General features: G+C 29.6%; 1 protein-coding gene across 1 annotated transcript in view; it reads left to right on the top strand.

Moving 5' to 3' along the window:
- The window catches only part of LOC129960948 (E3 ubiquitin-protein ligase ARIH2-like), a 93,448-nt gene extending 69,815 nt beyond the window's left edge, over positions 1-23,633 (top strand). Inside the window, exons 2-4 of the mRNA XM_056074710.1 lie at positions 10,787-10,952; positions 21,665-21,866; positions 23,285-23,633. Coding sequence (XP_055930685.1) covers positions 10,787-10,952; positions 21,665-21,866; positions 23,285-23,499 — 583 coding nt within the window. The 3' untranslated portion in view covers positions 23,500-23,633. The remainder of the gene's footprint in view (positions 1-10,786; positions 10,953-21,664; positions 21,867-23,284) is intronic.
- The last annotated feature ends 2,007 nt before the right edge of the window (positions 23,634-25,640 follow it).

Genomic DNA, 25,640 nt, shown 5'->3' with positions numbered 1-25,640 from the left:
ATTCAACGAATACTGTCGGGATGTTAGTTATTAAGTTGGAATATTCTTTACTCTGTCAGTTTTGGAATTTTGAGTTCTAGACTGAGTATTCGTACATTAGAATTAAGATAACTTCAAAAATAAGTAAAACGTCAAATCCTACATTACATGTAAAACGCATCCTCCTCCCTTTTCTTTCCGGAAAAGTAAGGATCCTGTAGTTTGTAGTCGTTAATCACTTACTCTTTCTGTTAAAAAACATGCCGAAAATTCGAGAAATTGCGTTTGTATTTTTTTACAACTAGGCTGGCATTACGATTGCATACAGCATACATTCTCAGTATATTCAAACATTCTTTGTTACTCAGATATGTCATTATTTTAGAAAGCGTACTGCAAATAATTTTATTACCTTGCTCGGAATTTCACTATTTCTCTGAGGAATTTTAACTGATCAATTTCTCAATGTTTCTCTTCCCTTCTTTTTAACGGTGAAGTTGTATCTGTCAACCAAAGTGAACAACATTAAACGTGAATAGCAAATTTTTTTGAAGCCACAGGAATTGATCTGCATATGACAGTTTTTCTGAATTGATTAAATTTGCATTTCTAAAATAAATGTTTTCGTCTAAATTCATGATTATTCTATCTAAATTTTTAAATAAGCGTATCTCTGCAAATTTTGTAGATAGAAATGTGAAACTTTTTGTGTGCATAGGTGAATGCTAGAGAAACGTTTTACTAACAGATAGTTTTACATTATGGGGGATGTATAAAAATTTAATCTTTTTTTTTTTTTTTTAATTTTTACTAATATCCACAGAAACCAAAATATGTTCATAAAATTGCACACCTTTTTAAATGAAATTTTGTAACTGAAAGTATATATCTAGATACAATTTTTAAGGAAATAAAAAATTTTCCTTTGGGGGGATACCCTGTATATATATAACTTATGTGGATAAAGGCGCACAGGAATTGATTGCAAAGTGGATATTTAATCAAAATTTATAGGTCTTGGGTTAATTAAGTATAGAGGTTCTTATTTTTAAAATATTTGGGATCCAACTTTCCGTATCAAATTCAATTCACACGGAGTTTTTGATTTTTAATAACGATACCTTTTATATTACCTTTATATAAATAAAATAAAAAGGTGGAAAGAACAAAATCTGTTAAGGTTTGGACAATCAAATCCGTCATCTGAATGTCCACAAGCAGCAAAATACATCCAATTACTAGAGCTACATATGTTTGACCCTTTCAAGAAGATGCATTCCATCATCATCATTTACAACACCAATTCAGGAAATGTTTTGCTTACACTTCCCATTTTCGTACCCGATGTGGGTAACAATAAAATAATCATGTGCATGCAATGCTTAGCTTGCCAGCGATAAATCATTACATACATATTGCCATAAAAGCAATTTGGGCGCAGAAAATCATGCAAAAAATCTTATTACAGATATCTCGGATGTGGAACCTCACAAGAAAGTTCATATCGTTATTGTCGATCCACCAGTTCATCCATCGCACCCTCATTATTGTTATCAGAACTGCTGATTTTTTTTTTTTTTTAAGTTTCATAGCCTCAGAAAATTATATTATTTATTTATATGAAACATAGCTGTTTCCATTAAATTTAAAAGTACTTCTAGAATTACGAACAACTGTAATCTTGCTTTTAGTTTTATTTATTAATGACCTTTAATGTTGGCGAAATTGGTGTACTTCGTATCACTTTTTCTATTATACGATCCAAAACTTACCATTTTTATTTTTATTTTAGCTATAGGGAATATGGGTACATTGATACAATGTTTTCGGAAAGCGAAAAAGTGATTGTATCAACGTTATTAATCAAAATTAATGCATTATGTTTATACATTTCTTAAGCTAGTATAAGATTTCAGGGAATTTTGTACATAAATGTGGGTTTTAGTATGAAACTACTCAAAATCACTAATGAACAAAAATTTTAATCATTTGATTATTTTAATTAAAAATTAAGAAGCATACATAATATTTAGGACGAGAACAAAAATTAACATGAACAAAAAGAATTGACCGTTTGTTTTTTATAATAAAATTTAAATCCTCAATCACCACGTTCAACGAACATCGTCTCCGCTTTTCAACGTATGTTTAGTGAGTGAGTGCTGGGGACGAAAAAGTTAAAGCGTTATGACTTCAAGCTTATTCAGCGTGTCGCCATCCAATTGGATTAAAATCCTATATAATAAAATACTTATCACATCTCCCCTAAAGAATTAATTTGTCTCAATTTGCCCAGTATTAAAGGGATATTTTTTCTCTCTTGAACCACATTGATTCTTTCACGTTATTATCCAAAATGTTCATGAAAAATAAGCGTGGAATGAAAACAAAATTTACGTTGTCAATAATTTTTATATTCCACATCATAAATTTAATTTTAAGCAAAAGAGCAAATTTTTACTCTAATAAAAATCCATGATTTTAATCGAGACTAGAAAGATGAAAGAATAAATCTTTAAAAATATTATATAAATCTATATTAATAATAAAGCTCAATGTGTGAGTGTGTGTTGGCACTCTACAGGCCAGACCGTTTGAACTACAGCTACCAAATTTGGTATATGTATAATTTGGAAGTCGGGAATGCGCACCTGGGGTCCCTTTTTTGAATTTTTAATTAGAATTTGAATAATTAATTAAAAACTACCCCCCCCCAAAAATCTTCATTTCCCCACCGTCAAATGAGCAAGGCTTCAGGTTTTTTCCCACGCTAATGAGGTTAGGCTTAACCTTTTTCGACCGATTATTTCAAACGATTCTGCTTATTTTCTTAATGTTTGATGCATTTAAAATTAAATATTGTTAATTAATCGATCTTTCAGATTCATTCTGAAGTACTTTTGAATTAAAATAAAACAGAATAAAGGACATTAAAAATTTCTAATCTACATAGCGTTACCCCAACCGGCGTAGAAAAATTTACACATTTGCATTACAATAACTGGCGTTGAAAATTCACGCATGCGCATTGTGTTCTGATTGTTGACACCTATTTCCAACGGATGTGGAATTGATTTAAATTATTTTTACGTTAGTTGTATGCTTTTGTAATTAAATTGCATTTATTTTAGTTGTATATTTTTTGTATATGCTTATAGTTTTAAGTACATCGTTTTTTTTAAGTAGCTTTTTTTAAACCTGTTTTCGACCGATTTTTTAAACGATTCTGTTTATTTTCTTAGAGTTTGATGCATTTAAAATTAAACATTATTAATTAATCGATCTGCTCATGATGAATCTGAGAAAATTTTGTTGAGAAATTCTTGAGATATTACATAAATCAAGAAAGATATTCTTTAGTGCCCATAAGGTTTAAATGCTCATTGACTCTGTTTTCAGTAAACGTATTATAAAAAAAAAATGCTTTGTTTCAGTAAAAAATATTTTTATATTAATTGCAGATTAATCATTTCCACTTTAATTTAAAGCATAGATTTTACAGGAGCTCACAGAAAATTAGAGATACATATTAAGTTATGACTGAAGGCCTTTATAATATTATGAGTGAATTATATGACTATCAAAATTTGAAGTTTTAAAATATTTAATGAAGAAGCTATTAAAGTAGGAATTACATAAAATATTTAATCATTAAAATTTTAACGAGCATTAAGATTGGCGAACCGGCTGGTCGCCAAAGGCGGCTATAATAAATAAAACTCCCGAAACCCATACATGACTGAACACACGACTAAACTTCTAGAATTTATATTTTTTTCAGTATAAAGCTTTAGGAACATAATAATCGCACAATAAACTAGAAAACAGTCATAGCAACGTGAAAGAAATAGTCAGAATTATTCTGCCAAATTGTTGTTGAAAAGATAAAACAACAATACACAACTTTGTAGAACTAAAATACAACTTTAAAACTGAAAAGAGGGCCATTCCGCTGGTTCTTTTGATTACTGTTGGATTGAAAACCTCAGCAAAATGTCCGAAATATGAACTGATATCTTGTCGCTCACTTTTGGAAATGCAAATAAGCCAAATGACTTTTTTGAAATAAGAAAGGAAATTATCTCCTTCATCGTAAATGGAAATGATTTTCAGACAAAATATTTAACGCTCTTCTTCTTCTTTCTTTTATTTTGTTATGGATTTTACTAAAAGAAAGTTATTATCTGTGGTCATCGGCATTAACTCAAGAGATAGCAAAATCTCATTAAAAGAATCGTCGTCATTGGAAGGATTAAAATTTGGTGGAACCAGGTGACAAATAGTCTTGAATTCACTCGAACTCATTGGATTTGTGTCTAGTTGCAAGATATCTCTTTTTCTTATTGTTTTTATTGATTTGTTTAAGAGGCGGTTCTGACCATTATAGCACATTTCTAATTTACTTTATGTTTTTAGCCCCCAGCTGCTTTTCTTTCTTCTTTTCAGTATTTTTTTCCCCGTTCCTCTTCCATCCTTTGTTTTCCCAGGATCTCGGTACAAATCGATTTTCCCCGCTTCTTTCTTCTTTTCTTCTTCTCTGAACTCAGAACTGTGGCAAAAGAAATTCAGAAATGCTGGTATGATGTAAATTTTTTGTTGAAATGATGTTTTAAAGAGATGAAGTGTCCAACACTACTTTGCCGGATCTGTGTGAAATGTTCGTAGAATCTCGTTACCACATGTAGAACGTGCTACATCTGTTTTTCCTCCTTATGTGGGGTTCTCAACAGTTAAAGTAAATGTTATAACACAACAGCTATATATGCAGCATATCAAAATTCTTCCATCGAAATTTCTTGTTTGTTTTCTAACAAAAAAATATGGAATATGCTCTTCTGAGCATATATATATATGTGTGTGTGTGTGTGTGTGTGTGTGTGTAATGATATTTTAAACTCTTAAGTTCAATTTAATTAATTTCCAAGATTTTATCTTAATTTAGCCCATAGTAACTTCATTCTAAAATATTCTCTTATTTTTTGATCCAATTCCACTGTATCTACGAAATTAATTCAAGAAAGCTTTGTAAAATTGCTGAATCGGCTAAAAGCCTAACTTTCCCACACTCCGCGTGAAGGGACAAAATACCGCTGACGAGACAAATTCTTTTTTAAAACCTCCCTGTGTTCTCCCTACCTTGTCTGCGCGTGTAACGAAAATTCCTATCGAAATCTCATTATATATTAGCTCTATGAAGAAATATTTTCCTTAACAATTTCTCAGGTTATATAAGACCAAGGATAAAATGTCCAAGAGCTTTTTCCTCATTCCTTTCTGTGTCGTTCTGTGTGCTCATCGCTTGTACATATGCCTGCTTCTTCAAAATGAAATAAAACGACGTCACGAAATCAAAAGTCTTTTCACTGTCTTCAAACCTGCCTTCTGCTTATAACAATATATATATATATATATATATATATATATATATATATATATATATATATATATATATATATTATAACCTAGTAAAGAGGAAAAATCATAATGAATCTATGTGGATGGTATATATTGATGCACTTAGAAGAAGTGCATCATTGTTCTCTGTATCAATCCATCTTAAAGCTGTTCAAGAAAAGAAAAAAGTTTTTTCTTGCCTTTGGAGTAGATTCCAAAGTTCGAAGACTAATTAATTGGGAAAACCAAACAATACAAATTTGGAATGAAAATCATTTAAATGAGGAGCTTAAAAGTTTGCTTCGTTCGTAAAAGAACTTCTGACTAAACATGGCTGAAAAATAAGCCCTAGCCTAGGGTCACAAAGCATATGTGAGAAGGAATATGAGCATCTTAAACCAATCCTATCTTTTGTGTCTTGGATTGTGCCTTGGATCATATGGCTATCAGTACTTATAGTACGGCACTTACTTCAAAAATTGTTTTAACGTTGAATCATGTTTGTTTAGACATTTTTCTACCTTTATAATGGATAATTTTAGCAACGTACTCTGTCATAAATAACTTCAATTATTCTCCTACAGCTTGGTTTTTTTTTCTTTTTTTGTTTCTTTTGGCAGGCCGAATTTTATAATTGGCCACTTTGAATTTATTAGAAAAACTCCTCAAGTCTTCATCCATCCATAGTTCATCTTAACTACTTTGCTTATATACTCTTCTAAACAGAGCTCTTCTTTTTCAAAAGGTAATTCCCTGGTGTTTCAATTAATACTGCAAAGTTAAAGTTACGTATTTTACAAGATTTTTCTCATTGAAAGTACCTTTGCCCCTTTAGCCCTCACAGATTCAATTGCTTTCCAATTAATCAGAATTGCTTCAGAATCAACATTTTCATGACTCTTTCCGCGTCTTTTCCCATGGCTTACTAATCTTTGCAAGTTATGATCGAACTTACAAACAACATGTATGCTTATTTCTGGCATTATATTTCAAAAATTGGAATGTATTGGAAATCCTATAAAAAAGAAAACAATTCTTCAAAAACTTTTAGTTGTTACATAAAAAAAAACAATAATACGAATTTCTAATTAATTGTTGTTTGATTCATCATATTGTCTATTTTTAAAGCGAATATATTGTCATATGTTGCAATTCTTGACAATTATATAAAATTACAAGAAAATAAAATTATTTATTCATTATTGTCATTTCTTAGAATCCTAATTTTAGACTCTAAAAATTATTTATTCAATTTTATATTTTCCTAAAGTAAATTAAAAATTTTATTTAATTGTCAATACTTAATTCCATATTTAAGTTTTCTAAAAGGAAAATAGTTCATTTTAGATATTTAAAGAATGTAAAATTTTGAAAATTTAATTTTTTTGGTGGGCCTTTAAATTTCTTCGCTAATTTAAATAGGAAAATATTCGTAGGTTTTCTTATACACATAATATCCATTCTAATCATAGACTAATTTCTAAACAGTGTGAAATGGCATATATTATTTCCTATTGAAAAAGTATTTTAAATGGTAAAATATTTTTTATTGTTTGAATCAATAAATGTATCGCTGAATAAACTACGAAATCTAAATTCTTATATACTCCAAAGTACTTTTAATCAAATTCAACAAAATATTTTTTCTATGCAAATATTTAAAAAAAAAAAAGTTCAACTTTTCTACGACTAAACTTGCTGAATTATGAAATTTTGAATTTTCTTATTTCGAGACTGAATCCATCATCTTGAGATTTTAAGGGACCATTAAAATTATGCATAAAGATTTATATTTCGTTCAATTACATGATCAGAGGAAATATTGCAACTCTACGTAAAGACTACCAATTACCCAGTAACTTTAACCTCCATTTTGGAATAATTTTAAGCCATTTTTTTTTTTTTTTTTTTTTTTTTTGTATAGAGATCTTGTTTATAACACTATAAAATATATCTTAAAGATTCCTGACAGTCTGCTGCACGCTTCCTATTTTTGAGGGAGTAAAGAAAATTGCATCTTAGTAATCTGATCACAGGCCAATAAACAGGAACTTTAATTCGAAATAACTGTATGGCTAAAATTTTATTGCTTTAATCACTTCATTTAGCATCCATTATGATTATCCCAAGTTTTCCCCTTCCGTCAAAGTAAACTTTGATTGCTTATTCGAACAAAACGTAGTGAAACAGGGTATTCTTTCAATTTTTCCTAGAATATACGAAACCCATGTATTTAAATCCTTAAAATGATCAACATAAAAAAAATATATTTTAGGATCTGTTTAAGTCGAAAGCAGATTTTGTTACGCAACTATAATTACTAAAGTTTGCGATGATTTTCCAGTTTTCAAAAACATCCGTCTTCCTTCTCAAATGCGGCACATTCTGCATATTATACATTTTTTTTTCATGAAAGAAAGCAGACGGTGTATTTTATCAGACTTTGCTTTATTCTTTCATGATGTTTACGAAAAATGTTAAGGGCCGCAGTGGCCTGGTGGTAAGGTCTCGGCTTCGGAACCGGAGGGTTTCAGGTTCGTGACCCGATTCCACCGAAGAACCGTCGTGTAAGGGGGTCTGTTGCACGTTAAAAGGGCCGCGGTGGCCTGGTGGTAAGGTCTCGGCTTCGGAACCGGAGGGTTTCAGGTTCGTGACCCGATTCCACCGAAGAACCGTCGTGTAAGGGGGTCTGTTGCACGTTAAATCCGTCATGACCAAATGTCCTCCCGTTGGTGTGGTGTGGAGAGGGGGGTGCCAGGTCAGGTGTCGTCCTCGTCATCTGACCGTGGTTCAAAATTACGAGGTCCGTCCCAAAATAACCCTAGTGTTGCTTCAAACGGGACGTTAATATAACCAAACCAAACGAAAAATGTTAAAGATTTGTTTAAAACTTTTTGTTAAATCCATAACAAGATAGTGTCTCAGTCTGAATAAGGAGACAGAATGCTGGAAAAAAAAATAAAGACCATAGGAAAGCATTCAGAACCTATATAGTGTTTGAGTTTAGTTTAGTTGTATTAACGTCCCGTTTCAAAGAAACACTAGGGCTATTTTTGTACGAACCTTGTCATTTTCAACCGCAGTCAAATAACGAGGACGACACCTGAGCTGGCATCCCCCTCTCTAAACTTTCACTCCCAGCGGGAGGACCTTTGGCCCCGACGGATTTAACATGCACCAGACCTGCTTACACGGTGGTTCTTTGGTGAAGTCGGGTCTCAAATCCGAAACCTTACCACCAGGCCACCGTGGCCAATATAGTGTTAGAGGGAGATTTAATAGAGATAGCATTATGGTTTCGGCGCTTGTGCACTCTGACAGTGAGAAATAAAAAAACGTGCAAATCAACACTTAAAGTGAAGTTTGCATTCGATCAAAAGATAATTAATTTTAAGAACATTGTAAAATTGAAAATTCATACATACACGCATGCATATATATATATATATATATATATATATATATATATATATATATATAGAAATGATACTGACTTACTTTCAAAAAGATTTCTTCCACCCAAATATTTTAGTTTTTCCTGTTTACTTCAGAATAATGAGATTTTTAGACTCTAGGTAATTTTATTACCGATTTCTTCTTCAAGCCACACCCGAAACGAAGCCAAGTTCTCTAAGCACTTTATAAGAATTTGTTGTGCTGCATTTCCAACGAGTGTTCTTCTATAAAAAATATATATATCTTCCTAATTACGATGTTTTCTTCAAATGCAAGGAAAAAGTCCTTGATAAGTAATCGAGAAAACATTTAGTGAATTAAAGAATATGAATTATTTTCTTCAAAAAAGTGATAAGAATTTATATAAAAAAAGAAGAATGTGACCCGCTAGATTTATAAAGATGATCACTTTATCTTTTTCAAAACAATAATTCGTGATCAATTGATATATTTACAGATCTGAAGTATATTTTTTTGGTATCTAAAAAAATAAACTATAACTCATTAAGAAAATTGTGTGCTTTGAATCTAAGTCATTTTCTGAAGTAAATTTCATTCACCAACAGTGATAAACAAAAAATGTGTTTCGAAAGAACTTTTACAGAGCTTCATTCGATTTATAGATTTTTTAAATTTATGTTTCTGAAAGCTATTGAATTAAAAATGTTACATAAAAAAAAACTGAAACAGTGTTATTTTATTTTGAAGAAATTTTGCTGCTTTCAGTGTGTAGTATAAGGTTTTAAAATTGAAAGAAATATAATGTTGAAAAGTTATTTAAGTCGCATTTTTATATTTTGAAATTGAGAACACGGTACATTCGAATTTTATTGTTACTTAGACGTGCCGCCAATTAAAAAGTTTTATAATACTGGAAAACGAATTTTCAGTTTGTATATTTTAAATTATCGTTGTTGTGAAAATTTTCATCAATAAATTTTTACTGGTATTATTATGAAGTGCTGCTAGTTTAAAAAATATTTTTTAAATGTCAGGTAAATCTAATCTACAAAAATTGCTTTAAAAGTAGTATTTTTTCAGATTCCATAAATATTATTTGGTTTAAAAAAATAATTTTGTGCAAAGTTGGTCGTTGCTGAAGATACTTGAAGTTATAAATTGCACGTTTGGTACTCCGTTTTAATGGCTCAACTTATTGGGAATTTTCTTATCAGAAATAGAGATATTAATTTTCTTGGACATAAAATTTTAATCTGTACAGCTAGTAAAAGAACTCTTGAAACTCTCAGCCATCTTCAATTGCTCAGGATCTGGCATTACTTTGTGACTTGTTCTCCCAATACGAGAGTTTAATGTCGAAATTATTCCATTTCGAATCGGCCACACCCATATCATCCATCAACACCTTTTGTTTGGAGAAAGGTATCCTAAATGCGCAACGTGCCGTGTTGATTTTTCAATCAGCAATATAATGTTTGATTTTTCTGTTTTTAACTATCATCGATTATTACACAAGTGGTTCTATCGTAGTAAAGCATTTTAATTTACAAATGTATGTTTTCTCGTTGAATTTAAAAGGACTGAAACCTAACGAATAATACATGTTTTATTTAATGTATCGATGCTGTTTTTTATTTCTTTTAATTAAAAATAATGCATAATAAAACATTCATAAATAGATTGCATAAAAGAAACCGATGTGTGTAATTTAAAATTACTGATACAAATATTATTTTTAAAAATGAGTATGTGGTACATTATAATTCTCATTGATCTGTTTGAATGTATGTTTAAGCTTGTTGATTTGGGATATGTTTTAAAATTTGTTGAATAGAAATTACCACAATTTGATACAACTGCCATTTATTTAGTATAAAGCAAATAAATTGCTTATATTTATTATTTGTCTGAATACATTAAAGTAGAACAGGCAGTGTATGCATTGTATTACTTTATTTAAAAACTGTATAATAACTTTTTTACTTTCTGATTCCAGCGTGATTTGCCCATCCTGCCATCTGGAATGGTGCTTCAACTGTCATGCCCCTTGGCATGGATCATTATCTTGCAAGCAGTTTCGGAAGGGGGATCGTCTACTGAAAACTTGGGCTCGTGGGCGTACTCACGGACAGCTGAATGCACAGAAATGCCCAAAATGCAAGGTAAGTAGCTAATATTATGTTAGTGAGCCGCGGTGATTTTGTAGCAATCATTTTTTCTTAATTAATGCCTTCTACTGCAAACTATGAATTTTGAAATTGCGAAATATGACATGAATTGATATACTCAGAGTTGTGCCCCCCAGGACACCTCAAATATGGTGATGAGTAACTTTAATAATGGTGGTTGGTGGGTTCAGAAATGGTGTGGGGTGACAATCCCTACCGATAACGGGAAATGCCTCCTATGGGAAGGGTTGCACCAGGGCCGATAATGGCCGTTAGGATTCAACCTTAGTAACCACCAATGCTCTTACGGAATGCAGTACTTTTTCGTCTTTGTAAACAATATTAATTAGATAATAAATGTTAATCTCCATAAAATATGACAGAACATGTGGGACAAACAAATAAATAATAAACTGCAATAATAATTTGCATTTTATACTACCGTACTTTAAGGGGTTTGGGGAAATGAATTGCAATCGTAAAATGGCTGTAAAACATGCAAACCTGAGGATTGGCCAGGATTTATCACTTCCAAAATAACACCCAGACATAATCACTTCCAAAAGGGTGCAAGCACCCAGCTGCACACCCAGCTTAAGTGCTACTTGATTTTAAAAATGAGCGCATTCCTATTGGCACAAAATGCTCAACAATTTTGTGAAAATACCTCTAGGATATTATGCGATATTTAAAATATCGAGAAACATCTGGAAGATACTGTACCATTTGTTGTGCTAATAAGGACTGAAGCAAAATATCTTGAAATTCCTTTTAGGAAAATTCTACTAATGATAAATTTATATATGCTTTTAAATCTATACTTATTTTCTAATACAAGTTATTAATTTGAAGCCTATTAATTCTAATATTGTTATTTATCGGATGTATAACTTTTATTTTCTGTCATATTTATTAAGAATATACTTTATTGTTGGCAAAATATATACATACTATGTAATTATTCATAGTGTATATTAAATATATAATATAGCTTTCATGCCCTTTTTCTTTATTATTTTACAAATATTTTTTTTTTCTTCTATTTTTTTATAGCATGAAAGAATAAAGTAACAGTGATTTCTTTCTGACTTTACATTTGCCTAGATGGGTTGGGCATAACAATATAAAAACATTCCAATTTTGCATGAAATGGGGGGGAAATTATCCTTAATGTTCATATATTTATTTTTTCTTCATTATTGTTGAAAAAAATGGCAACATTTATCCAATTAAAAAAATAGAAATGAACATATTGAAATTCACTATACTTCAGAAAAAAATGGCTTTTAAAAAGGAAGCTATTAAATAAACATTATATATTCTTTCTGAACTTGAAGTTGGAATAAACACTATCGAATTTATTTTACCAACATTTCTGAAAATAAAATTTTAAGATAGTTTAAGATAATTTTTAAATACTACCTACTTTAGGTATAAATGGTATTATTAAAAATGTTTGCATTGTATTTTCCTTATTTTAAAATCATATGTTTTTAAAAATGCAAATGGATTATAATGAGAAATGAAACAAAACCATGAGAGAAAGAAAGAAAGGTTTAAATATAACACAATTAAACATCATGAAATCTATTAGTATCAATTTCTTCATATCTAATCTATTATCGAAAGTAAAATGAAATATCCTTATTATTAAAATATTATCCTTAAGCGGAATTATTAGAAATTAATTCTGCGGTGGATGGATCTTGTAAGAATGGAATCAGAATAAAAATTCTCATGTCATCCATCTAAGCATTAAAAAATTCTGAAATTCAATTCAAATTTGTATTCGATGCATATATCAAAGTAAAAGTTTTGGATTTTAAGTCTTGTCAGTTTGACTGAGATCCAACTACATGCTGGAATAAGCTAACAGACTAAAAGGAATTTTCCAATATAGGGTCATTTATCCAGAAATTCCAATCCCATGTTCTCATATCAAAGGAATTTGTAAAATGCATTAGTCTAAAATTTAATGGCATCTGGATGCATTTTTTATCTGCCAAGCATATAAAAGATCATATAAATATTGCTAATAATAATTTAACTATCTACGATCCTTTTCTTACAAATTTATTTCGATATAATTTAATATATAGTCTTGAAGGGATTTCTGTGAGAGGTCGACTGTTTGCTTGCTTTTGCTCTTTTATTAAAGATTTTCGTTTTTTTAATAAACCAATATCGGTAGAAAATGATGAAGAAGAAGTAAAAAAAGTTTTAAATCCAGTTTGAGATATTTTACTTCTGACGGATATTTTGTTACAAAAATCTTTTGATGAACTGGAATATTTTGGAATTTTTTTCTCTTCAACTTTCATCGTTTCGTGTTGTTCCCAATAATTTGGTATTTGTTTGATTTTCATGTGTATATTGTGTTATGTTGCGGTATTGATTTTCGTTTCATTTCCATTCCTTAGTGGACTACATATCATACGCTTCTGTGTTTTTGAACTTTTATTCTTTAATAGAAAGAACTATTTCTTAAAAATTTTGTAATTAATAGATAGTTTGGGTTTTATTTTTCAATTTGATTAACATTTTTTAAAATAACGCCATAGTTCCAAAATAAAACTATGTTATGCATCTGACAAAAATTTATTCAAAAACCACAAAAAAATTTATAAGGTTTATAATAAATTGCTAGATTTGTGATACAAAAATAATTAAAAATGCACTACAAGGCAGACCGTTACTCCTATATTTGGCAAGTAGTTACTTCACGGTTAATAGGTCTCATAAAGAAAGGAGTTTTAAAATTTTAATTAATTAAAATTTAAACGCTCTCTATCATTAACTTCGGAGTACTTTATTGCCCAAAGCCAGTTTTACAATATTATAAAATTTAAAAAAGTTTTTCAATGATACCTATTTTATTTACAAGCATTTTTTCTTTAATCTGATAAAATTATTCAAAATATACTATACAATCGCTAATGCAATATATTTTTATCTTTCATTCGTTATTGAAATGCTCAGTAGTCTGTTCAGTTGAAGAGTCTCTTTTCATAGTATTACATTAAAAAAAATAAGTACTTCTCTAATCTAGTATAATAATAATCTTCGCTAATAAGTACTTCTATAGTAATTAAAATTTCTAAAATTTAATTTTCAAGATTTGATTGTATACTTTTCTGTCATATTTAATGAAACTATTTCGCATTTTATATCGCTTTGAGAATTTTTTAAGGATTTGGAAACTTGATTTAATAATTTCGGTGAAACAATATTATAAAACCACAGGTAATAAAATAATTGTTAATGGGTTTTAGGCTAGCATTCTTTCAATAAATGACGTGATGTAAAACTCCTCACATACAGAATGCAATAGCGGATACAATCAAACCCGAGGAAGGCAAGTAAGATGAACAGAAACAGATTATATTAATTTTATCTCATTAATACTTGCTTTGGTTATTTATTTTCAGTTTATCCATTTGCAAAAATTCTAGTTTCATCGCTTGGTTTCAATTCATATACTTTATGAAAATGTTAAATCGTTACAAAATAAAATAACATTGTAAATGTGAGTAGACCCCCATTGTGTCCAATATGCCACCCTTATACATTCATTCAGAACAGATAAACTTTTGAAAAAATTACGATTAAACGAATGCAGATGTCGAAATGTTTTTTTAACAGATGATTCGTAAATAATATTCTTTAGGAAATTCCAAATGAGTTACCCGTTATAAGAAATGATTGTTGTTATGTTCAATCTGGTTGTACAATCGTGAACAAAAATAATCTCAGTAACTTTGCTATTTATTATCACACCTTCAAAAAGGTGGTATTGAAGGAAATAGCTCAAGGGAACAGACTTGTTTTGATAGAGACATTGATCTAATTAACGTAGATAATTAATTAGTATCTCGTCATTTTCTCATTAAGTATACCTTTTTTTGCTAAATCGACTACTCGTCATGAAAAACCAGCCACCAAAAGACTTTTTGTAAGCTTCTGATGAAAATTTCGGGAGTTATAAAGTTTTTAAAAAATGGCGCCTCCAGTGTTAAATGAATGAACTTTTAGCGATATCTCAGAAACTGTATTTCTCAAATCTTTTTTTCGTTCATTTAAAAATCATAAATTTACTACACAAACGGATAAAAAAATTTAAAAATTAGAGAAATTTATCTTTTTTACAAATTTTTAAACACGACTATGATAAAAACAAAGTAAATTGCAACATAGTAAAATTTTTATATGACAGTAAAACTAGGATATTAAAACATCGGAATCTTAAAAATTACGTGCATATCTATAATAATTTTTGAAATATTTACAAAAAAGTGTAAAGTTCCAACTGTCAATCGGCAATGCTGCTTACTTGAAGCACTGTATATTATTTCTCTCGCCCTATTCGTCCTGATACGTGAGTTTTAATTACTGTTATAAAATAACCATTGGATAATTTGAGATCAGATGATTTTTGTATGAATTGGAATTTCCTTTTTTATGAAAAATAAATACATTTAAACAGTTGATATAAAACATGTAGAATATTAAGAACTTCTTAGTAAAAACAATATTTGTTGGTGGATGGCGATTTTTAACGAATCATTATATTTTATTATCAGAGACGGCAGCAGAGATTTGCCGACGGGGGTGCAAGACAAATCCGACAGGGGGGCAAGCATAATATCTCTAATTTAGTTCGAAATCCCTCATAGCAATTAATTTTACATTTAATTAAAGAAAACCAACTATTATTTAGTTTTTTTTTTATTCAAATGCTGATCCTTTCTTTCATTATTAAAACTTTACAAAGTTTTTGTAAAAAAAAATGTTCTTAGTTTCTCTTACTGGCCATCAAAAAATTGTCAATATTTGAATTCATTACTTTATGAGACTCTAGGGGACCGCGGTAGACTGGTGACAAGGTCTCGGCTTCGGAACCGGAGGTCCTCAGGTTAGAGACTCGCTTCCACCGAAGAACAATCGTGTAAGCGGGCCTGGTGCACGCTAAATCCATAGGGGCCAAACGCCCAACCGCTGGTGTGGTGTGGAAGCTTAGAGAGGTGGTGCCAGCTTAGGTGTCGTCCTTGTTATCTGACCGCGGTTCAAAATTACGAGGTCCATCCCAAATTAGCACTAGTGTTGTCTTAAATCGGGACAATATAACTAAACTAAAACTATGAGATTCTGGAGATTTCATTTTAGAAAAGATGTGGTTATATTGCATTCTAAATTATAGCATATAGATAGAAACACAGATTGCGCCATGCGTTTCATATTAAATGAACAAACGCATGTTCTAATTATTTTTTATCAGAAGCTATATAAAATCAATGTTGGAAAACAAAGTTTTATAAAAGAAACTTTTTTGAAAATGAATAATAAATTTAAAAAAATATTCGATGTTTTAATCAAATATTGATATTTTAGCATAGTCTCCAACCTAAAATATTTTTTAAATAAGGATTGCAACAACGAGCAGGAATTCAGAGGTGTTTCAAATCTGAGGAGAATAAGTGCTCAACAAAAATTTACTATAGTTCGGACACAAGCAATATAGAATGCGGAAAAGATACAATGATGTTGTTTCTTAAGAAGGCCGGAGAAAATATTTTGTAAATATATGCACTATTTTATATAAGATATCAAAAATGGACTGCTTAAACATTAAATCTCCCATGTATTTATTTTTCAATATACATTCAGGTTTAAAAAAAACCAATTCATTTTATTAAGAAACAATTAGATCTTGAATATGAATTCCCCTATCTTCGTTTATAGGCAAGCGTTCTTATGGTTAAGCACTTTTTTTAATTCAAAATTATTGCAAGCTAATATTCCTTCCAAAAAATGAGTTTTATCTCTTCAGTTGCATGCATTAGTTTTTCTTAACACCTTCGTATAAATGACGAGTCTGACTCGCGAATGGAATTAATAAATTTTTAATTTTAAATAATTTTTTTAAGTATTAAGTAATTTAAAATGCAAAAATCACCTGAAAATGCATCATTACCTCAAATATCCTTATATTATTCTACGGATTAAAATAATAATAATTGTCCTGAATAAGATCTGCCATGTAATAAAGAAATTAAGTAAATTTGAATGTCATGCGGTTAATGTGTTATATATAAATATTCTATGAATAACTATTTTAATCAATAAGGCAGATTTATTAAAAGTCTTAAAAATTTAGAAGCATCTGAAATTATATAGTTTTTGCCTCGAAAAGCAATTGAAAGAAAAAAAAATTTAAACGATACGTTCCTCGATTACATAGTAATATAATGACTCTGCAGAGTCTAAAGAATTAGGTAGTAATTTATTTTACAAATTTAGCGCATACTCGAATAAACTCTTTTAATGTAGCTAAAAAGCTACCATACCACATATATTTTTTTTGTCGTCAATTACAGTCGGTAATATTTCTTTACTGTAATAACTGTAGCCTGATAAATTAGATTTCAAAAAAAACAACAACAAAAAAAAAACAGATATTTTACTGTTAAACGTAATTTACAATTATAGAATTTATTTGCTCCGTGATTTATAATAAATTCACATAATTTGACTACAGGAAAGAAACTATATTTAGCATGCATATGCACCAAAGAATCAAAAGAAAGAGTGTTTTATTAAATTTAGTTTAACCATTAACTAGATTTTAATCAGATAATTCTCATAGTGAAATGAATAAAATGAATTTAACAATTCTTTACCAAGGAAGTAACAATTAGATGAATAAGAAAACAATTGATTTTAGAACTTGAATTTGAATGATGAATTACGGAAAACAACTCTATCGTCCTATTCCTAATAATATAAAAGCATCACTTTATCTAATAATTCCACTGGCAAGTAAGCGAAGTGCTTTTTCCATAATCTATGATAAAATCTTAGTTGAAGGACAAAGATTAGTCGGGAAAAATATGATGTCTTATTCACTTGCCAGCTTATTAATTATTCTGCTAAATATAGTATAAATTATATACTGAATGAACATTATCGCATTTAAATCAGATGACTGAGAATTTGGACTTAACGTCGTCGACAACCACCGCGCTAAATTCTCAGTCGGCCGATCAAAATTTTTTTCGCAAAATGCGACATGTCTTATGTCTTATTCACGTGTCATCTTGTCGGTTATATTGCCAGAAGTAGTGCAAATTAAAAGCTTGATGAACGAAATTTGAATCAAATGTCTGGGAATTTGTGGATATAGTCTTCGACATTAATGACATTCAGTTCAGAGACGGCCACCCAAAAATTGTCGGCAGAATGCGATATCTTATTCACTTATCGGATATATTGCCAAAACTAATGCAAATAATAAGCTAAATGAAAAATATTTCAATAAAGTATCTGAAACCTAACGTCTTCGACACTCACCGCATTGAGTTCATATTCAGCCGAACAAAAATTGCCAGCAAAATGAGCCTATCGATATCTTATTCACTTGTTACTTTATCGGTTATATTGCCAAAAGTAATACAAATTATAAGCTGAATGAATGACATATGAATCAGATGTCTGAAAATTTGCGAACTTAACGTCTTCAATATTCATTGTATTCAGTTCTTAGTCGGTCTATCGAAAAACGTCCGCAAAATACGTCATATTATTGACCTACCACTATATCGATTATTTTACCAAACATAATCAAAATACTGTAACTGTTACTTGAATAGTTCCGACTATTTACGATATATTAATTTTAAGGTGTTTTTTAAATAAACATATTCGATAATGCGCAGCTCTCTACAACTCTCTCCTGAAGTGATGAAGACTTTGCCGACGAAACTCTCAATATCTCGCCGACGGGGGGGGGGCAAGAGGCTGCCGACAGGGGAGCAATTGCCCCCCTGCTACCGCCGCCTCTGTTTATTATCTTTGTATCTCAGATTTAATGATCAATGACCAGCTGTGCAAGTAATGTAAACTTATGAATTTTTAAAAAAGTAAGAACCAGTTCTATCGTCTGAATACTTTAGATTTCGTTTGGCATAAGGATTTAAAATAAGAATGAAAGAAACTTCCATGTTTATAAATGACATTTAAAGTTAATTACGAATTTATTTTTTATAATAAAGCATTTTTTTCTATCGAGGAATTAAAAGAATATTATTATATTATTTAAGATATTCTATTGATCGGAATATTATCTTACCAGTGCTTCAAATATGATTTTATATTTTTCTTAAAATATTCAAATTAAGATTGTATAACTCATAGAAATAAAATTATTGTATCTAAATAGTGAGTCCACAAATTACCATATAGATTATTTTAAATCAAATATATCTTCACATTTTCGGTCGCAGCAATAAGAGCCTGTACTTTAAACTGAATCACATTTATATGTAGCTTCATTTTAGAAATTTGAAATACAGATAATAGAAGTGGTGTCCATTAAAGCCGATATTGAATAGCCGGTTTTATGACAATTATCCTCACTTGTGACACTAATGTGGACTTATTCTTTTCTTTCAAATGTATTCATTTTTATATCCCCCCCCTGAAACTAATTCAGCCATCTGTCCATATGAATTATTATTTAAATTTGAATTAGCATGAGCTTGACCATCCATTATTGAATCTCTCGTTTTATATTGCTAAAAAGCTGAGCTTTATTCTTTCATGTGAAATTGGTAATATGGGATGACCAATAGCAACACTAATGTCACTCTCATTCAAACAAGACGAAAAATCGCTTGTCTTCATCATATGACCTTGTTGCATGAAGATAACTAAAATAAAATTTAAAAAGGACGGAAGTTATATAGCCTTAACACAAAAGTATATTTATAAAAAGTCTGTAATATAATCGTAGTTCCTATTTGAAACAACCCTGTTCATTACATTCTTACGCTTCTTTCTATGGTGATTGATGTCTGAAATAGGATTCGAATGAAAAGTTGCAATATCGCATATGCAAATGAATGGTCACTTGATCCTTTTTTTTTTCTTTATTGCTTGTTTACTGTTCTTTCCTTATGGTTAGATACATTTTGTGTCTGTATCGCAGATGAATTTCGTTGCTGAAAATATTTAAAAAGGTAAATAATACTTTATAGTAACAAAAATAAGTGTTTTGTACATTGAATCAAAAATTTAACACACGACTCCAGTTTTAGTTTCGAAACTATAAACCAAATTCCATATATCGATCTTATGGCAATCTTGTTTAAACACGGAAGAATCAATAGGCTAACAGGCTTCAAAGCTGCAAACAAATCAAGTCTTATGATAAAACCTTATGCCATATTTCATCCATCGCATGCACGTGGTTGGATAGTCAGACATGATAACTTCCCTTATTTTTATTTAACACAAATTTGATATAATATTTCATTTGAGGTGTAAAGACCATACACTAAATTTCATCTCTCTAACTCGTTTTATTTTTGAGTTTCGTAGACAAGCGGGTGCAATTGCAAAATGTTCTAAAACATGAAGTTTCAATGAATTACGATTTGAAAAGATTCCAATGCTTTGCCTCATCTACTTCGTATATGAGGAAATGAAAAATAAAAATTGAATTCTGCTGAAATAAAGGGAAAAAATTTGTTTCGGTAATGAATTCTTTCATCAACATAAATGGCATCTGCATGCAGTTATTTTAAACAGATATCATTAAATTTTCTTCCTTGAATTAATCTTTACTTCTGGAATTTAAAATCCTGATATTAAAATATGTCAAAATCCTGTTTAAAACCAAAGTGTAATATCTTTATAATAAACAAAAAGTTCTTCTCAGCTTAATAAGTTTCCTATCTGATTAACAATCCCTTCTTCCTGAAATTAAATTTCTTCCTTTAAATATCGGTTAATAAATTCGTTGGCTTAAAATGCCATTATGCAAATTCATTTTTTACCATTGAAGTAAAATTTCATTTAAAAACTTTGGAACCAATGTATTTCATTCACAAAAATGTCCAGCTATTATTGAAATGAATAGGGCGAGATCAACTTTAGAGGCGGATTCGAAAATGTTTTGAAAGGTAATGAAATGCTTAAATTTCTAGTAAAAAATATCGTATATTAGTTGGAATTTGAAAATGTATGTTCGTACTAAAGATCAATCTGAATTACATTTGGTTATTTTTTTTAGAATCTTCGTTAGATAAAACGAAAGAAATTATTATTATTATTTATTTTAGCAATCTATGATTTAATTAATATATGGTCCTTAGGGGGTTAGGTCTTTTCAAGCGGAGTTTTAAGCGAACAAAATGTATTATATCTCAAGAACTACTGCGAATTTTGAAACGAAATTTGATACACATAGAAAAAGTCACAATTAAGTTATTACAGTATCCCATCTCCATAATGGAAAAATTACAAGATATTCATGAATTTGTTAATTCTCTTAAACAGTTTTTCTAATCTAAATAAAGCTGTCTTCTCGAGTTATTTCCATCAACATCAATTTTGTGAAGATCCGATAGTAAATAACTAAGTTAGAGAGGTATCCTTTATTTTTGTTGATGACTCTACAATTAACGGGTGTCCACTGTTTCATTTCTCTCTAAGCGTGAATTCAAAAATTATATCCCCGTTCCCCAAGGAGGAGGAAAGGATGAAAGTAATATTCTCATTTCCTATACACTACTGTGTCAGCAATTAATGAATTCCTATTGAACACAATATACGAGAATAGAAAGAAACATAATCCAACAGATGTGGTCAATCTGTAAAAACAGATGAATTGCAATTCATTAAATTTTTCATGTTTAATTTTTTTCTAGATCTATATTGAACGTACTACTGGTTGTGATCACATGCATTGTACACGCTGCAAGACAGACTTTTGCTACAAATGTGGTGAACGATTTCGATATTTGAAGTTCTTTGGAGATCACTACAGCAAGCTAAGTATCTTTGGTTGCAAATATCGCTTCAAAGCTGACCAACCAATTCAAAGAAAAGTCATCAGGGGCGCAATATTTGGTAATTATTGTTTTCTAACTCTCTATTAAAAGCATTGTTTGAACACTGAAATTATCAGCTTGCTTTCCTTTTATTGAGTTTCAACTTACATAAACAAAAACAACGCAATAAATATAAAATTTAATAAAAAAATTTTTATAAACTTTTATTAGTGCATTAACATGAAGATTTTTTTTATATTAAATCATCTGCTTTCTAGTTAAATTTTAGTTCATTATAAATATTATGGAGTCTTGAGATAAATTTTTTTCTCCAATTCATTATCACGTTCTGGAAAGCGTATGGAATCAATATTTAATTTAGTTAATCGATCTGAAAATTTTTAAAAGTAATATAATTTTGAGTACACGCAAACTTTAGTACGACAGGAAGGAAGTAAAAAAGCATCTTTATAAACATGAAGCAAATCATAATAAAAACAATTGGGAAGCTGGGCATATTGAGGCATGACTTTCTAATAACGTTCGACTTTGGGACAACAACTCATTTTTTTTGAAGCAGCTTTCATAGAAGATCATACATACCACAAGGAATGGATGCCTAGAATGCATTTTCATTCTTTAAAATCCTATAATTTGATTAGAAGCAAATAATCAACATTTGTCCAAGAAATATATTTGTTCTAGATATTTTCTCGTTTGATAATAATCGATAAATATCAATGTCTTCTACTTTGTTTCGATTAAAAGTTCACTGGAGAGTGCGTTTTCATTTCTATTTGATGACGCTTATCTTTGGTCGAAGCCTTTTTATCTTGAAATCGATTGGATTCATTTCGAGATTCGGTCTTCAGGGTTTATAAAATTTTTCTGCTAATGTAGTGCGAAATTACCGACATTTTAAGTATTCTCAGAATTCGATTGCTAGTATTTTATTCTGTGCAATACAATAGTTACTTTTTTGGCTTTGTAAAATTTGTACAGATGTACTTGTGACACTTTCTTAGCTGTTGAATTTTGGACTGAAATGGCATCAGTTTTTCTATATAGATATGAGTCAGAATAACTTATTTAATGCAAAAACTATCAAAGAATAGAAAATTGAAACCTCCTCAAATGCGTCAGCCCTTAGAAATTTCGTTTTATTTTTGTCAATAACTAAATTAAAGAATTTAAATTTGAAGGTTTTTTTTTATCTCAAAAATCTGAGGTGAAATCTGAATAAAAATTTTTCGCCTGCTTCCTTAATTTGAATCCTTAATCAAATCATGTAATCACGGATTTAATGTGCAACATAACGAACTTCGATGAAATTCTGTGACCCTCTGACGTTAAACATCAAAACAAATTCAAACAGATGGTTTAAAATTCTGCCCTTTTTATCATTACTTATTATAAATATATATATGTATATTCTTTAAAAAAAAACGCCATTCTATTTGAAATTATTGTGAAGATGAAAATAATAATTTTTTATAGGTGGAAAACTAATTGCAGCCCCAGTTCTTGGAGCTCTAGCATTATGTGCTGGAGCTTTGGCAGTAGGCATTTCAATCTTCGCTTTGCCAGTCTATGGAGGGATTCGTCTTTATCGACATTGTGAAGGTCGCCAAACAACAAAAATTATTCGTAGACACCCTCCGTCTTACCATATTCCCAATATTAGCTTACAGATCTCTCACAGTTTTCCTTGAATATCCAAAATGTTTATTGTTTTGTCAGATTGGAATGTAATCATATAATTAACCTGATAGCATGTCATTTTTGTTTTCATTTCATCCATCTTTTAGATTGTTTTATTTAAGCTAGAATGAGAAATAAAATTGATGTGAACTACTTTCAGAATATTTGGAAATTATTTCGAAAACTTCCAAATTCCCACTCGTTGTTCCAATTAAACCCACACTTACGCAGAAATCAATTATTTATACTGTAAATGCACAGAACTTCCATAGCCATGCAATTTTATTTTTTTATTCAGTGATGGAAAAAAGAGATATTTATTCATATAAATAAAGTCAGAGTAAAATATATAATCATATCTTTATTATCATCATCAAACAATACAATTTTGAAACCAAAAGATAAAAATTCATTAACATGGAATGATATGATACAACAAAATGACTTCAGTACAAATTCATTTGAGTAGATTCTTAATACTGAAGTTCTTCTTTCAGGAGTTCTCAGATATAAAATATAGATATAAAATTTAATATCTAAAATCTAAATCGCTCACTGTTTTGTAAATAACATTCAAAAAATACTATACAAGAAATGAAATGAAATGTATTATGGCATACATAATTATCGAATATACTTACAAAAACATATAACTATAATTTCTACCAATTATCAGGAACTGAACAATAAATATGACTAAAAAACTCAACCATGTAAGACCATTGACTCATAACAGCTTAGAAAACGCTTCTACTCATACATATCTACATATTTATGCCACTGTTTACTTTCAGTAAGTATGAAAGTAACACAATCTAAATCGATATCCAAGCCCACAAAATTACATAAAAGAAAAGAACTAAAATATTTCATTCGCTTCAGTAAGTAAGGAATAAAATGACAAAGTACAATATAACATAAGAAAAATTATTAAGATAATATATAACCAAAAACACAGTTAATCTGCCATTAATTTTGTTTTAACTTTAGAATTCCTAATGTAGTTAAGACAGCATGAAAATTCATAATGTTCTCAATCAAATTTAATTTTTAATTGCCATTCTAAATGGTAATTCAAAAGTCAAAAAAGTGCACAGAATGTGCAGGGGAAAAATAGATTCTTCTCACCTTGTCTTTAAAATCATTAAATGTTTAGCGTTGCATTAAATTGTGAAAATATACTCTTTTTTAAAGAATAATAAATATGTTTGAATCTAGTATCCAAAAGTCCAGCACAACCCATGTTTCTCAATCACAGCCAGAATGAGATAAATCCATCATACTTTTATAACAAAAGAAGAAAACTACATAAAGAAATAATTATAGAAAGAAAAAGTGTTTCAGTAATTATATAAGTGTTTAAAGCTTTTAAAAAAATTTCTCTATCGTCCAAACAAAGAAATTCTTCGCCATGGGGCGACACTAAAATCGTTCTCAGAGTGAATTGTATGATTAAAATCATACGAATTTCGTTCTCAGGTTTTTTAAAAAAGGGAAAAGTGAGAAGATATACGAGTGAGATAACGTTGGCAAGCTAAGTATTTTCAAAACAGGAATCCATTTACAATGTTCAAATTCTAATACATTTGCATACACTTCAAGTAATATACTTATATGCTTAACTATTATTTACTTATAATAACTATTTACTTATATGCTTCCGTATATACTTAATGTTATAAATGGAAGGATGCACATATAACATTCTTTAAACTTCTTATTAACTCATTTATTTATAAACACTTGAAAAATGTAAAAAAATTAATTTGACAAAACAAAAATAGTGTATATATAATCGCTGAAAAAAATATAAGAATTCTTTTTCTGCATTATAGAGTAGTTATTATACAATGGTGCACATCATATGAAATAAATGGGAAAAAATCATTTGAAAAAAAAAAATCTATATATTCGAAAGAAAAAAAATGAATAAGAATGTTTCATAAGCCACAAATTCCAACAACAACAACAACAACAACAACAACAAAAATCTGGAGGTATCTATAATAATTCAAATTCGTGATATTAGTACATCAGATAATTATATACGTTATAACTTCAAGCAATTACGTTAATGCTACTTTAAAAGTAGATTCAAACAAAATTTATAATAAAAAAACTACCCCCCCCCCCGAATTTCAGCCTTCATGAT

This window comes from Argiope bruennichi, chromosome X2 (assembly GCF_947563725.1).
Source record: "Argiope bruennichi chromosome X2, qqArgBrue1.1, whole genome shotgun sequence".
Lineage (NCBI taxonomy): Eukaryota > Metazoa > Arthropoda > Arachnida > Araneae > Araneidae > Argiope > Argiope bruennichi.
The sequence above is the reverse complement of the archived record's forward strand: the minus strand, read 5'-3'. Positions and strand labels throughout refer to the sequence as shown.